General features: G+C 39.8%; 1 protein-coding gene across 3 annotated transcripts in view; it reads right to left on the bottom strand.

The window, feature by feature from the left end:
* slc1a7b (solute carrier family 1 member 7b) overlaps positions 1-16,522 on the bottom strand; it is a 54,480-nt gene that overhangs the window by 19,001 nt on the left and 18,957 nt on the right. Inside the window, exons 1-3 of one of the 3 annotated variants that reach the window (XM_086284321.1) lie at positions 14,585-15,061; positions 14,364-14,443; positions 10,519-10,734 (exon numbers count right to left, since the gene is read on the bottom strand). In XM_086284321.1, the coding sequence (XP_086140447.1) occupies positions 10,519-10,734; positions 14,364-14,407 (260 nt within the window). In that variant the 5' untranslated portion in view covers positions 14,408-14,443; positions 14,585-15,061. Of the gene's footprint in view, positions 1-10,518; positions 10,735-13,394; positions 13,497-14,363; positions 14,444-14,584; positions 15,062-16,522 lie in introns of those variants that run through there. The other 2 variants (XM_086284320.1, XM_086284322.1) reach the window with 2 other exon arrangements.

The following is a 16,522-nucleotide window of genomic DNA, read 5'->3' on the forward strand; positions in this document are numbered from 1 at the left end:
TTAGCAGTCATAGGTTATGACTCAAAGTATGGTTGTATTCATTCTGTATTTTCTCTGCAGTTAAAGTTAATAAAAACTGAATGGAAAGAACAATAGCTTGGTTTTGTGTTAATAGTACTTGAACCATTTGGTGCAATCGGTTTCCCCAAATGGATTAAGTTGTTTAAATACAACTATTTAAGTTAATTTAACTTAATTTGAATATGAGCATGTAACACTTTAAATAAGTTTGAATAAATACAGCATCTTAGTACAACAAATTTAATGGTTTAAGTTAAAACATACTAAAAACAATGAGTAAATAAACATAATGCATTTGAGTTACATTATCATATTTGCTTTGGGTTCTTGGGACTCTAATAAAGTACTTAAATAATCCAAAACTGTTTAAGTTATAAAACTTGAATCAATTGGTGCAATCGGTTTCCCCAAATCATTTGAGTTAACTTAACTGGTCAGGTTTTACAGTGTACATACAGACACCAAACTCAGTAGACCTCCTGTGACCTTATTTTGGAAATATCTGCATAAAGGAACTCTCTTCTATATTAATCCATTCCTCTTTTCTTATGGAGTCAGATACTGAGAAGATGTTTTAGGGTGATTTAGTCCTTGATTCCAAGGACAAAATTATCATCGTTTTGAAACTGTGCAATAATGAAGGCCAGATGCCTGTAATGGAGAAAATAAAACCATGAAATTTTTCCAAGATAGGGAGTCTCAGGAGACATAATTATTTCATCCGTCCATTTTCTGCTGATTATCCCTCTCACCAATGACCTCTTCCTTACAAGAAGGTGCAAAGGCTTTCCCAAACAAGTCAAGAGAACTGTTCTCTCCAACGTGTCCAGAGTTTGCCCCATGGATTTTTCCCAGGAGGACATATCCAAAACACTTCGCCTCCATCTCCAGGTCAACAAGCCATCGTCAAAAGCAGCTCAGTCAACTCTTTTTGATGTGGAGGACCTGTTGTTAAGGGAAACCCCAAACACCCTTTGGAAGAAACCCATTTCTGCTGATTGTATCTGTGATCTTATTTATTTGTGCTCTACCAGATTGAATGATAAATCATCAGCTTCACTTTCACACTCAGGGCTCTTTTCTTTTTGAAAAATCAGCTCAGCATCTTTGTCATTGCAGACTACCCTACCCACACTTGTGAACAAGATCCTGAGATGCTTGAGCTCCATCACTTGGGGCAGTATCTCATCCCCAGAGTTGGCACCCCAAACGAGAACCATAGCCTCAGACTTGATTAATTGGTTTATTGTCATTCCCGCTGCTTCACGTTCTGCTGCAAAGTGAATACTGGAGGTCACCACTAAAAAAAGCAAATAGAACCACATCATCTGTTAGAACCTGCGACAACCGAATTGACACCCTCTACCCCTTGGCTGAGCTTAGAGCCAAGGTCTCACTGTAGCTGTACAAGGACAGCACAGCCCACAATAATGTACCCCTGAAGCACCCTCTGAAGGACACCCTGAGGGAATCCCACACTTCATCAAATATAGAGCGGATATACAGGGTGGGCCATTTATATGGATACACCGTACTAACATGGGAATGGTTGGTGATATTAAAGTCCTGTTTGTGGCACATTAGTATATGTGAGGAGGCAAACTCCTGAAGATGGGTGGTGACCATGTTGGCCATTTAGAAGTCGGCCATCTTGGATACAACTTTTGTTTTTTCAATAGGAAGAGGGCCATGTGACACATCAAACTTATTGGTAATGTCACAAGAAAAACAATGGTGGGCTTGGTTTCAATGTAACTTTATTCTTTCATGAGTTATTTACAAGTTTCTCTTTGTTCACAGCCATTGACATGTCGAAGAGGTTAACACGTTAGGAGCAGGTCGAAATTATGTTGATATCTGTGAACGCAGTAACCGGATCATTGCAGCAGATTTCAATGCAAGACACCCTACAAGACCACCCATCTCCCATGCTACAGTTAGCAAACTGCTTGCTAAGTTTCGTGAAACTGGTTCAGTGTTGGATTTGCCAAAATGTGGACGCAAGAAAACTGTCACTAATGAAGAAACATCAGTGGTTGTCCTAGCTTCATTCAGCAAGAGCCCACAGCGTAGCGCTCGCCACATGTCACTGGAGAGCGGCATTAGTCGAACATCCCTTCGGCGGATATTAGCTACTCACAAATGGCACCCTTACAAACTCCAGCTACTGCAGCATCTCATCGAGGATGACCCAGATCGGCACACAGAATTTGCAGAATGGGCAAAACAAAAATTGGAACAGGACCCTCAGTTCACGCAGAAGATTTTGTTCAGTGATGAGGCAAACTTTTATGTGAATGGTGAAGTTAACAAACAAAACCACCGCTATTGGTCTGACACTAACCCACATTGGATGGATCCCTCCAAGACTGTTGGAACAACAAAAGTGATGGTTTGGTGTGGTATATGGGGTACAACGATAGTGGGTCCATTCTTCATCAATGGAAACATCAAGGCCACTGGATATTTGAAATTGATGTGTTTCCCTCTTTATGCACTGAAGCTGGCACGTTCCCTGAGTTCTTCCAGCAAGATGGTGCACCACCACATTATGGGTGCCAGGTCCGAGCATTCCTAGATGAACAGTTTTCTGGAAAGTGGATTGGTCGCCGTGGGCCAGTTGAATGGCCCCCAAGGTCTCCCGATCTGACCCCCTTAGACTTTTATCTTTGGGGTCATCTGAAGGCAATTGTCTATGGTGTGAAGATACGAGATGTGCAGCACCTGAAACTACGGATACTGGATGCCTGTGCTGGCATTTCTCCTGCGGTGTTGCTATCAGTGTGTGAAGAGTGGGAGAAGAGGGTTGCATTGACAATCTAACACAATGGGCAGCACATGGAACACATTTTATAAGTGGTCAGAAACTTGTAAATAACTCATGAAAGACTAAAGTTACGTTGAAACCAAGCACACCATTGTTTTTCTTGTGACATTACCAATAAGTTTGATGTGTCACATGGCCCTCTTCCTATTGAAAAAACAAAAGTTGTATCCAAGATGGCCGACTTCTAAATGGCCACCATGGTCACCACCCATCTTGAAGATTTTGCCCCCTCACATATACTAATGTGCCACAAACAGGACTTTAATATCACCAACCATTCCCATGTTAGTACGGTGTATCCATATAAATGGCCCACCCTGTAGAGACGATCCAGTGTTCTGTGACCAAAACAAAAAAACACATCGTGCATGTGTTATTCACAAACATAACTATTCACAAACTAAAAAGAAAACTTACAAAATCGGCTTCAAAACTCTTTAAAAAGAAAATTAAGGAATCGCATGTTCTCTTGTTAAAAGGTTCACACAAAGTGATACTGCAGTATATTATTGTAGTTTTTCAACCTACACGTATGCTTAATATAGAGAAATTCATACTCATACTCTGTTTAGTCAAACCCGGCAGTGTTTCATGTTCAGACAAAATGTTTCCATTTGAAGCTTTGGCAATAGTGAGATCTTTTCGTCACTCCCCACTTGTTTTCAAAACATGAATAATTTTGAATGAACTGCAAGGTTGTTTTTAGGCCAACAGATGAGTAAAAAAAAAACATCATACAAAACAAAAACAAAAATAAAACAAAGAAGAGCAAAACAGGAAAGGCAAATCTGCAACTTTCATTATTATTACTGAGCCACTCCTCTGTCTCCTTTCTACACATGCAGTGGGCTCGGTTTCCTTGGCAAGTGAAAAACCCAAGTTCTCTCAACTAAAGATTATCACTTTATTAAACTATGTACTAACAAGCATTTTTTCTAAAACATTTACATTCCTATTTTTGAAATCAATATTAGATTAACAAATTGAACTTGGGTTTTTACGCTGGAACACAGTGTGCGTAATAAAAACAAGAATATCATATTATGACTTCAGGGTAAAAAAAACCCTTGGCTGTTGTCTGATACAAAGCAGTGATATTTATGCTCTCATCTAAACAAACTAAATTGAATTGTTTGCCTGCGGTTGGTGAAGTTGTGCAATTCAGAAGTTGGAAGCACCGACTTGGGAAGCTTGAACTCACATCATTTTCAAGTTGTTTAGAGTAATAATCCTGTTTCATTTTCATCAGTTTTTTTTAAACCTTGACCAAAACCTCACCTTAACCCTTTCCAATTGCCTTTGGTTGCTCAAGCTAAACTTTCTTCTCATGCAAGCATGGGGTTGGCTTTCCAAAAAGTAACTTGAAAAACAATGCTTTTGCCAGACAGACACCACGCTTAATGTTCAGGTCTGATCAGGTCTGATAATAATAATAATAATCCCAAAAAACATCACTTTACCTCAGCCCTTACTTAGAATTTTAATTACTTGCACATTTGACAAAATGAAATTGCATTTGAATTACTGATACACTATGAATAGCGCAGGCTTCACTTTAAAATCAAGGGGAGAGTTTAAATTTCAAAAGAAGGCTGCTAATGTTAGAAACCTCAAACGAGATGCACTCCAATGGTCTGCCATGTATTTTCTAGAAATTCAGAATAGGACATAATGATACACTCAAAAAAAAATGAAATTGAGTGGTTGTTACATCTACAGGAGTCTAACTTTAATTTGAACAAAATAATTTCATGTTTCTATGGTAAATGTAATTAATTCATGCAGGATCTGCATAAAATTCAGTGACTTTATTTATTCTTGTTGAGATGACATGACAATCTAGGAAGAGTAGGTATTTGCCTTGACTCGTGAAAATTCACAAGGTCATATGAGATTTCAAACCACTGGGGTTATAAGAGGCTGAAAAGCATACACACACCTGTCAAGGACAAAAAAATAAAGAAAATTCTGTATCAAGCCTTGTAATCATAGCTTTCCTACTTTTCTTTTAGTGCTGATTGACAGCTTGGTGGGGTGATGGTTACACTGAAAAAAAGGGATTGGCCAGCTCTTAGATTTACGTAAGCATCTTGCGTGTATTTAACACAAATGCCTCATGCTTTAAAGTATAGTGTAGAAACTACATGATATGCATTAAATTCTTCATATCATGTTCAAGTGAAGTAAGTCAATAATATAGCAATGTTAAATCCCGCGACACTGCACGGGTTTCAGTCTCACGCTCTTTGGATCGTGGTTTCAGGAAGGCATCCATCTCAGTCAAGTCGAGCAGCCACCTCTACTTTTTTTGGTATACCGAAAAAAGTAAATTGGGTGGTTGTTACATTAAAAAGTCCAACTTGTAATTTGAACACAATAATTTCATGTTTCTATGAATGTAATTAAATCATGAAGGATCTGTATGAAATTCAACAACTTAATTTGTTCTTGTTGAGATGACATGATACAATCTAGTGAGAGTGGTTAGTTGCTGAACTCATGAAATTCACAAGATCGCACAAGATTTCAAACTGCAGGAAAATCACTGGAGTTATAAGAGGCAGACAACTACACACACACCACGTGCATGCTATTGCTATTTATTGTGGATTAACCTGTCAAGGACAAAAACAAAAAAAGTCTGCATCAAATACAGGAAATCATAGCTTTCCTGTATTTCCTAGATTGTTGGCATGGTGGTTAGTGCTGTTGCTTCACAGTAAGAAGGTCCTGGGTTCAAATCCACGTTCTGACTAGTTTGCAGTGGTTTCTCTCTGGGTATTCTGGTTTCCCCCCACAGTTAAAAATCATGCATAGCACTGTTTCTGTGTGTTTGTGTGTTCTCCCCGTGCTTGCGTGGGTTCTCGCTGTGTCATGGTCCGTGAGAACAGTATCCGGGGAGTGTTTGGGTGACCATGCCCTCGGGTCAGGCACCGGCATTGCACCTGTATTCCATCCCAGGCAATTGCAGGAGGACTATTTCACCCAGCACGGACAGCTCCTCCATGCCAGTCTGTTAGTCACTCTTGGTGGTAACTTGGCTCTCCTAAGCTCTGAGTTTATTCAAGTATTCTTTGACCCGTGTTAATATTACACACTTGTGCCCCGGTCGCCATCCGGCAGTTGAAGACATTCGCTGCCTGTCGTCCTGCCTGTTCTGTGTGCGAGAGAACTCTCGCTCCTAGGATTTTTCCCACGGACACCCTCCCCCAACTCTGATTCTTCCCACGGTCTCAATCACAGCTTCCCAGGGCATTTCAGTTCCCGATTTCCTCGGCTTGAGTTATATTCTTGTTTCCTTGGTGGTTCCTGATCGTTTATGTTAAAGAAATTAATCTATACATAGTTCCCGCGAATTTCGTATTCGGCCCCATCTTTGCATGTGAACCTTAGTTCTTGACACTCTGGGTACTCTGGTTTATTCCAACAGTCCAAAGACAGGTAGTTAGTGGGGTCAGATTAATTGGTGATTTTAAATTACAGATAAGTGTGAATGTGAGTGCAAATGGTTGATTGTCTCTCTGTGTTAGCCCTGGGATAGACTTGGCGACTTGTCCAGGGTGTACCCTGCCTTTTGCCCTATAACATCTGGGATAGCCTCCAGCCCCCCCACGAACCTAATAAAGATAAGAGGATGGATGGAGTGACAACTGTAAAAGTTTTTATAAATCCATTAATTTTTTAGTTATCCAAACTCTAGACTTTGTTGAACACTCCAAAAAATGATCTTAAAATAATCACGGGAAGGATTCTCACATTAATAAATGGCTTTCTGTCAGCATTAAGTATTTTTGTGGGACTAACGTAATTTGCATGGGTTGGATCAACTTAAATAAATTATGTTGGATTCAACTACAGTAAATAATTTGATTCATCATTAATGTCAAAGGAGCTTGCAAAGAAAAGCATCTGGACTTCTTTAAGTTGCTTGAAGACGTTTCACCTCTCATCCGAGAAGCTTCTTCAGTTCTAAGGTCAAATGGTGGAGAGTCCCAGATTTAAACCTAGTGGGAGTGTCTCCCCACAGAGGGACAAAAGGACCCCCTGATGATCCTCTAATCGCCTGAGCCAAGGTGTGAAACTGGGTGTGGGTCCCAATCAGCCAGGGTTTCGGGTGAGCTCTTTGTGAAACCTGGCCCCACCTTATCATGCGAATTCCTGAGGTCAGATGGCCCAGGATGTGAGTGGGCGTTAAGGCGTCTGGGGAGGGAACTCAAAACTGGATTATAGATGGCAGACAGTTGGCGTCGTAAACCACCGCCTCTGTTCAAAGATGGTCGCTCACAGTGGACATAGATGGCTTCTTTCACTCCTCTTTCAAACCATCTGTCCTCTCTGTCCAAAATGTGAACATTGACATCCTCGAAAGAGTGACCTTTGTCCTTAAGATGCAGGTGGACTGCTGAGTCTTGTCCTGTCAGGACACTTACACTTACGCCTGTAGTGATGAAGTGCTTTGAGAGACTGGTCTGTCAGCACATCAGGGCCGGTCTGCCTCCCACTCTGGACCCCCACCAATTTGCCTACAGGACAAATCGTTCCACCGAGGACGCTATCACCATAGCGCTCCACACTGCGCTGAGTCACCTGGAGCACCGAGGAAGCTATGTGAGAATGCTCTTTCTGGACTTCAGCTCAGCATTCAATCATATCATCCCGGAGATCCTGGTCCAGAAACTGTCTCACCTGGGACTCTCCACCCCCATCTGCCTCTGGATCAAGGACTTCCTGACAAATAGACCACAGTCTGTCAGACTCGGACCCCACCGGTCCAGCACCATCACACTCAGCACCGGGTCTCCACAAGGATGTGTTTTGAGTCCCCTCCTGTTTACGCTCTACACATCTGACTGCTCCCCTACCCATCTCTCAAACACCATCATAAAGTTCGCGGATGACACCACAGTGATTGGACTCATCTCAAGGGGGGATGAGTCGGACTACAGAGATGAGGTCAACAGACTGACTGAGTGGTGTTCAGTTAACAACCTCCAACTGAACACCACGAAAACTAAAGAACTTATCTTGGACTTCAGGAAGGGCAGAGCAGACCCGGCCCCACTTTACATTCACGGGAGCTGTGTGGAGAGGGTACACTCCATGAGGTTTCTGGGCGTGCAGATATCTGATGACCTCTCCTGGACTGCAAATACTACAGCGGTGGTTAAAAAGGCCCAGCAGCGTCTCCACTTTCTGAGAGTGCTCAGGAGGAACAACCTGGAGGAGAGGCTGCTGGTGACATTTTACAGAGCCACCATAGAGAGCATCCTAACGTACGGCATAACAACATGGTATGCAGGGTGCTCAGCTGCAGACAGGAAAGTACTGCAGAGGGTCATCAACACAGCCCAGAAGATCACTGGCTGCTCTCTGCCCAGCCTGGAGGTCACTGCAAACTCTCGGTACCTCAGCAGAGCTGGCAATATCATCAAGGACCACTCTCACCCCAGCAACCAACTGTTTGAACTATTACCGTCAGGCCGACGGTACAGGTCACATAAAACCAGGACAAACAGATTCAGAGATAGCTTCTTTCCCAGAGCTATCACCGTAGTAAATAAGCACAAAAACAATTGAACCTATTCCATACCGTCACTGTCATTATATTATGCTGCTATTCTGTATATATTGTACATACTATTGTTTGAGTACTTACGATTGTTTTTTTGTACTTTTTATATTTTACATTTATATTTATTATTGAAACTTGCACCAAGGGAGTGGCACTCCAATTTCGTTGTACTCTGTACAATGACAATAAAGGCTATTCTATTCTATTCTATTCTAAATGTAATATTGGATTGGTTAGACTACGTACATGTGAGTTTTGTTTTGTCAAAAATGTCAAAATAACATGGCAATATGGACATTTTTTTCTATTATTATCTGTCTGTTTAATTCTATTAATTTTACTGGCTGCAGACAACTTGACATAAAGGAAATATCTCGAATAAAACAGAATACGATACAGTATTTTTAATGTCTAAAATAGATTTCAATATAGTTTACACAAAAGCACTAAGGACTATAGTATTGTATTTGAATGTCAAACTGTGGAACTGCAGACTTCAACTCCAAAAACTCAAACACATGCCACACTTCCATTAGTTAGTTTTTACTGACAGAGTTTTTAAGGTCACTGCTCTGATTACTGGCTTCAGACTCACCATCCAAATAAACAGCCTGAAATCAGATGCTTGGATTAGAAAACCAAACAGATACAGAGACACGCCAGGTGACAGTTAATAGTCCTGTTTACAGATACTGCTTATGAGAAACTGAGTACCATCTTCTATTAAAGAAGATTAAATGGTTTTTAGTCAACAATGAAGTCATCCCAGAATACGGGAACTGAATAGTTTAAGACAACCAATATGTTTAATCCTCTCTCGGGATTTGTTACAAATCCGAACAGCCTGAAAAACTAGGGTGCGGTCAGGATTGTGTCTGCTCTACAAACACACCATCACCTACTTACCCTTAGTTTAGGGTCACTTTAAAATCTGCAAGTTTTGAAAGAAAAGCACATTTCCTATTTCTTTATTTATGATGTAAAAAAATGACAAGTAAAATAAATACTTTGTGATTCTTAATGGATTATCTATGTAGGTGTACAGAGCCCCATTTTCAGCAGCCACCGTTCCCCGGCACATTATGTTACCTAATGCAAGTTTATCATGTTAAAAGGTGATCTCGGTAAAAGCCATTTCCCAATTATGTTATAAAATCTGTTCTGATGATTAAAGAAGCAATTTCGCTAGCTGAGAGGAGCATTAACCGACCCATTGTGGGTTAAATTATTAGCTCAAAGTAATCGCCAAGAAATAACGTACTTTTGAAACTTGCCACGCTATTTTATTAAAAAAAAAAATCTATATACCTGTTTTCAGGGTGTGTGTCATCATGTCAAAACACTGCTGTCGAGACAGACGGTGAAGTTTGAACTACAGCAATGGAACTTTTGATTATTTTGGCAGGTGTTTACATGTTTGTGAGAAAGATTCAAAGAAAAGACCTGGAGTACCTATCCTCCACTATCTTGCCAGTATTTTTGAGTCTGGTATCCATGCTAAAAGTTGAGATTTCTCTGCCTGTGTTGACTCAGTTTGACTCTTTGTTTACATGAATGAAGTAAAGACCACAGAACAAACCTCATTCTTAAATCACTGGTTAAACTGAACAGAAATTCACTAGCTGGGCCAACGTCACCGTTTTAGTAGGTAAAGGTGAATGCTTGGACATGAACTGAGCTGCGGCTTGGGAAAGGCCTGGAAGGGGACTGACGACGGCTCCCAGGCCTGGCAGATCCCCATAGGAGTGAAGAAGTTAAAAAATTGAGAACAAGGAGGGAGGGTGGGACACGTAAACGAGAATGAACAGCTTGCAGAACTGGGGGAACCTATATACAGATGACATCCATAATGAGCGTGTTTGGTGGCCTGGTCCTGCTCCTGAAATTCCAATATATAATCTCCAATCCATGAGATAGCCAACGCACCTTTGTTGGCCATCTCACACAGCACACGCTAAATTCAGCACATACAAAGCACATACTGTAGCAGTATGTGCTTTGTTTCTACTGCCATCAAATGAGTCAAAGTCGCATTTGTGTGTAATTCATGGCCTGGAGATAATTCTTCAGAAAACTTAGACAAATGTTCTAATCTCACCGGATCAGGTCCAGGAGTGCATCTGCAGAACTCATGATGGGTTTGCTGCTGTCCTCAGAGTCCTCTTTTTGGGCTGCACCTCCTGGGTGGATGATGGAGACCATGATGATCCCCACGATCACAGCCACAAAGGTTGTCCACAGGTAATACGATACTGTGATCAGACCGAGGCGACTGGAACATTTTGCATCGAGAGCTGCCAGTCCCGACATCAAACTGAAAGAAAAAACAAGAAGTTTGGACTGAATGCATTTTAACCTTTCCACCTCTGAGTTACCTGGATTTGTATACTCGTTTCTAACACTGATTAAATATTCCACCAATCAAAATTGTAATGGTATGCAACATAACTTGCTCTTTCTTGCCACAAATAGTATATGTACATAGAACAAAAATGTTCTGTGAGGGTCCTGGATGATCGATGGTTCATTCATGGGTTTGAATTCACCATCTGGCTGTGACTTTCTGTGTGGAGTTAGCATGTCTGTGTGGGTTCTCTCCGGGTACTCTCCAGCTTCCTAACACAGCCCAGTCATTCAGTTGGTGGGGTCGCGTTAATTGGGGATTCTAATTTGCCCATAGATGTGACTGTGAGTGTGAATGCGGTCTGTGTCACTGTTTTAGCCCTTTGACAGACAGGGTGTGCCCTGCCCCTATGGTAGCTGGGTTCCATTCCCCCTGTGACCCTGAATTGGATAAGTGCAAGAAATTGGATGGATGGACCGATTGGTAAATTCAAAATAATACTCTGGTGTGGCATAGAGGTTATCAGATTGTGGCGCTGCTCAGGTGTTACTGAAGCCCAGGTTGCTTTGATTGCAACATTCAGTTTGTCTGTACTTTGTTGGGTTGGGTATTTTTTTATTATCTTCTTGGCAATAAACCACAGCTTGGCCAATCAAGCACAGCAATAACATCGTCAGTAAAGAATTTGGTAGTAGTTTTGGTGGCGTGGACAGGTCCTAAGTCCTGTGGAAAAGAAAATCAGCTGCTCCATAAATCTTCTCAGCAAATGGAAGCACAAAGTGCTCGAAAGTCTTCTTTTAAATATCTGAATTCATTTAGGACTTAATAAAATATAACTTTTCATGACAATCCTCTCAAGGCTGCAGTTATCCCTGTTGCTTGTGCACCTTTTCCTACCACACTTTTCTCTCCCACTAAGCTTTCTATTAATATACTTTCATATTGCATGCTGTGAACAGACAGACTTTTCAGATATTTCCTTCTGAACTAGGAGTACACAAGGTATTTATATTCCGAATATGAATTTATTCAAACTCCAAAGTTTTAGCAGCAGCACAAATTTTGTGTTTCATAAATGTTACCATTTTAGTTTTTAATTTATATTATTTTGTTACGTTTCTAAGAGTGAATAACAATAAAAAGCACTTCAGAAGTTTGAAAGCTATTATTGGTAAATACATAAAAATTAAGCTTTGGCAGTGGTGCCACTGGTAGTATTAAAAAAAATTCTAATATTTTTCTGTGACATTTTTTCCACGTTACATGCGAGTACATTTTGATCTAGTAACAACACGCAACACAAAAAAAAAGTATTCGGACAGCAAAGAGCAAAGGACACATAGGAGAAGAGCATCAGGTGGTTGGATGGCTAGTTAAAACACTGGACTCAAATGCAGGAAGCTGTGGTTTGTTTCCCAGTTTCATTTCCCCTTAAAACAATGACGGAAGCTCCAAAAGCTACTGAATAGGACGGTGATCATTTAGACATATCCTACATACTGAATGTTCAAAGTAAATTCCTCAAAGTAAAAATGTTAGTTTCATCTGTGAAAGCAAACAAAAGAGAAATGCAATGAGACAAATCTTTAAAGAACCATCATCAAAACCAAAGATTAAACTACATACAAATTCTCAAAACAAGATTAATGAAGAAACGTTTTGTATTTCTCAGTAAATAAGAAAATAAATGGATGCTTTTAAAATGTATTTTTTCCATGCAAAATCTTATTCAGTGAGCTAGTTTTATGTTGAATAATAAACAGCATTTCCTTACATGGGATGTTTGTTAGTAATTTTACTGGTATATAAACAGATTCATGAGCAAAGCTCCAATAGAGATAAGTTTAGATAAGATGGAGCAGATGAAACAAACTGTAAAGATGTGCAGGCAGCACACTGACATTTTAAAAAAGGAGAATTTTTATGGACATGAGTCTAAAGAGGGCTTTTCTGTGGAGAGAAACAAAGTTTTCACTCTCAGTGGATAAAATAATGTACTTTTTTTCAAAACCACAGGCTTATCTCTGTGTTATGATAGTAAGATGGGCCCACTTCCAACACATAATTTTTCAACATGAAGGTTACTGGTGTGAAAGAGTGTGCTTTAACCCAAACCACAATGACTTTCTAAACCGACCAGACAGCTTTTAGCGTCCACATTCAAAAAGTGACAAGCTGGTGAAAACAAATCTAAAAAGGACATGACAAAAAAAGCAGTGAGGTTTATAAACCTGTGCTACTACCACCCCTCCAGACTTCTGACCTTGATCTTTGGTTTATATTTTAATAGTGGCTAATATTACGGAGCTAAGATAAAGAGAAGCAATAAGCAGGCACTGTGTGAGAACACATTGTGAGAGCTTTGGTGTTTATCCGGTCGTTAAGTGATGACGTGACGAATCCTACTTCCGGGTCTAAAGTAGTAGCGTTTAATATGGCTTTTGTGTTGTTAACATGTTTAATGTTTTGTATTTTCTTCTATTTGATCTCAAAAAGCTCCTAAAACAGTCAGTGATCACTGTTGACCTCCCTCGGCTTTTATTACCGCTAATCATTTATTTAAGCTCAGTTTTTAAAACCTTAGGATGTAACTACAGCCCAGCCCATGCAGCAGTATATGAATGACTAACCTCGTATTGTGGATGGATTATCTCAGTTGTTCTCCTGGCTGAAGTTTGGTCCTTTTACAGCATCCTGCCATGTGATTACATTTGTTCCTGACCACCGAGAACACTCACGTTAAGTTTTATCGAGTGGAAAAAAAGTTAGCTTGCTTATATTATGCTAACATAGCTGTGTCGCTAGCGGTCACGTAGCACATCATTATATACCAGCTAGCCAAACTTCAGTAACCCTACAAACGTCACTGCTGTTTAGTTTTCTGTCTTCATTTATGTTGGAAGTGATAACAGAGCTGTACGTTTTAATTTGTTTCAAAAACCCCGCAGTCAGGACATGCTATATTGTATTTAGATAGAAGCTAGTGAGCTAACTTCCTGCTAACTTCTAACTCTGTTAAATGTCATAAATTCTGTTTTCATGGATGCCTGGATGGTAAACTCAATTGTTACACCTGGTAGAGCAGAACGCTGATCATTTTATTAAAGATGAAAGACTTTAGACAGTTTTTCAACTCTCAGTAATGCCATAGTGATCGTTTGATATATGGACCTGCAGCGGAGTTTAGGCCCAGACACGGCTAAGGAGACTTAACGACCGGATACTCGATGAGCTAACAAAGAAACAGAGATGAACTGTTCAATCGATGGATCAAGCGCAAATGGAGCTAGGAATCAAAGGCAAACAATACTGTCAGTTTATTGTACTTGCAGTACAGGTAAGCAGCTGATCACATTATTTTTCTATTTTTTCTATTCACATGGACTTAAAATTAAGTACATATATCATTTTATTTTTATTTTATTTTAGATTCACATATTTTGTCAAACTTGATTCCAATGTCAATTATCCCAAACCAGCAGAATGTAAATGTATGTATGTCTTAATAACCGACTGAATACATTACTGGAAACTTTAGATATGCTAAGTTAAGTAGTGATTTGGGTCATTGTGTTAGAGCTGTACTGACGTGCAGGTACCTGGACACGACGAGTGGGAGAATCAGCATCTTCAGCATCCTCATTAGTAGCTCACCAGGAAACTGAAAGTACTTCACCTCCTGTCAGGGTAAGAGAAGAGAAATAATGGTCATGGGTAATTTTAGGAAGTCTATCACACAGATTTTTGAAAAGGACCTTATGTTACTAAAAAAGAAATAATGAACAGGAGCAGGGCATAACAGTGACACATAATGAATTACCTTTTGAAGAGTTTAGATGTCTGTTATAAAAAAAAATTCAGTTTCATGGACAGAAATGAGACTCTGACTATCTTCCTATTTTTCTTCTTTGCTAATAAATGGGTACATGTTTAATCTGCATTGTAAACACCTTCATCTCACCCTATCTCTTGCACTCTGTCACACCAACTCTCTGAATGTCATCCTTCACTACATGCTCTTTTACTGCTGCCTGGCAGCTCCATCTTCAGCCTTCTTCCTCTGCGTGTTCTCCAAACTGTCCTAGCCTTGTGTCTCCAATGTTGTCTCCAAGCACCTCAGCCTCAGCATTCCCTCCTTATGTTCTCCTTTCTAATCCTGTCCCTCCTGGTCACTCCCAGCATTCTTAACATCCACCATCATACAGGAAGAAAATGCACATCCAGCACAAGCCATTATAAAAAATGTGATGCTGAATTACACTTAAATATTGTAGATTTCCTAGTACAGAAAATCTTTTGATTCATCACTGTCCTTCCCACACCTCTGCCAGGTTGAGAAACAAAATATCACAAGACTTGCAGAAATAGAAAACAACATTTTTTTGTCCTTATGCTAAGTTTAACAAGCAAAATGGTATTTGAAATTTTGATTTTCACAACAGTAACAATGTGTGGAATTTGAGAAAAAGAGATCATTTCATCTAAAGGATAGATGTAACACCCTTAGATGAGGGCTGGTTGCAGCAGAATAACGGTGGCTCACAGTATCACGTAGCAACCTGTATTTAAAAGTGGTTTGTTTCTGTAAAATTGTAGCAATACATACTAAGTAACAAAACAGTATGTGCCTCAGAGCCCAAGCTTGGGCATCATTTAGAGACTCAAATCTCAAAAGATGGGAAACAAATCCAGCACTCACGGATCAAATGTTCTATTTTTGAATCCTCTCAAGGAGCAGGTGTATGCTGGTTGAAATTCACTCTACTTGGTGAAGCACGCTGACAATAAACACAAAGAATGAGAGAAAGAACATGGGAGCTTGTATGATGGAAAGATGGAGGTGAATTGGTGAAAGAGAAGCTGGAGAAAGTGTTAAGAGCCACCACATCATCTACAAGCTTATGTGAAAACAGATATAAGATCCCTTGAAAAATTATATAATGAAACTTGTATGTTTTGGATACTTACTAAAACAATATATGAAAGTAATGAGAAAGTGGCCACTTTCATGAGTCACATATAAGTTTTTACTATTTCTTTTCCATATGGGAAAGCAGGAAACAAAAAGGAGAAACATTTTTTCTGAAAGTGGATCAATGAACTCACCAGCTAATTGTGAACACAGAATCTCCTCAGCACATTTCTACTTGTTTCGCAGTTTTTCAGTACCTCCATGCTTTAAAAGTAGTTGCACAAACTGACGACTTAGGTATTTTTGGTTTCAAAGAGACATTAGAAGCAGTCTGACTGTTATTGGCCTATCCACTCTGTCTTCTTCTTTTACCAGGACTGCTACAGAAGCACTGAAAAACTTGCACAGCTATGACTTTTTACTAATATGGCTATTTAAGGTTTTCATTAACAAACTATATGAATTAATGCAACTTTTATTATTAATAGAATTCAGCTAAGGGGGCACAGATACTTTACTGGGTGGGCCTAACAACAACACTAATCATAACCTAATCATATTAAAGTATCCATAAAGAAATTCTGTACATTAATATTAACAGCTGTAGCAGAAAGCTAGCTCTCTTATTCATAAAACTGGCTCTGTGCCACAACTAGGCAAACTATAACCCTGGTAGCTCTGATGCTAGCGTTTAAAACCCAGCTAGCTGGAGCTACCATCACTGACATATCAAACATTTTGGACATTTACTGCAGTGCTGCTTCTTTTTTGTTTCAATTCAGTGGGCTACATACTGAACTTTAGAATTACAAACAAAGTATCAATCCTTATTGAAAATCGCTAACA

This window comes from Aulonocara sp. 'chitande type north' Nkhata Bay, linkage group LG23, assembly GCF_057382095.1.
Source record: "Aulonocara sp. 'chitande type north' Nkhata Bay isolate Kocher_YH1m ecotype deep benthic linkage group LG23, A_spYH_male_GT1.1, whole genome shotgun sequence".
In the NCBI taxonomy this organism is placed as follows: domain Eukaryota; kingdom Metazoa; phylum Chordata; class Actinopteri; order Cichliformes; family Cichlidae; genus Aulonocara; species Aulonocara sp. 'chitande type north' Nkhata Bay.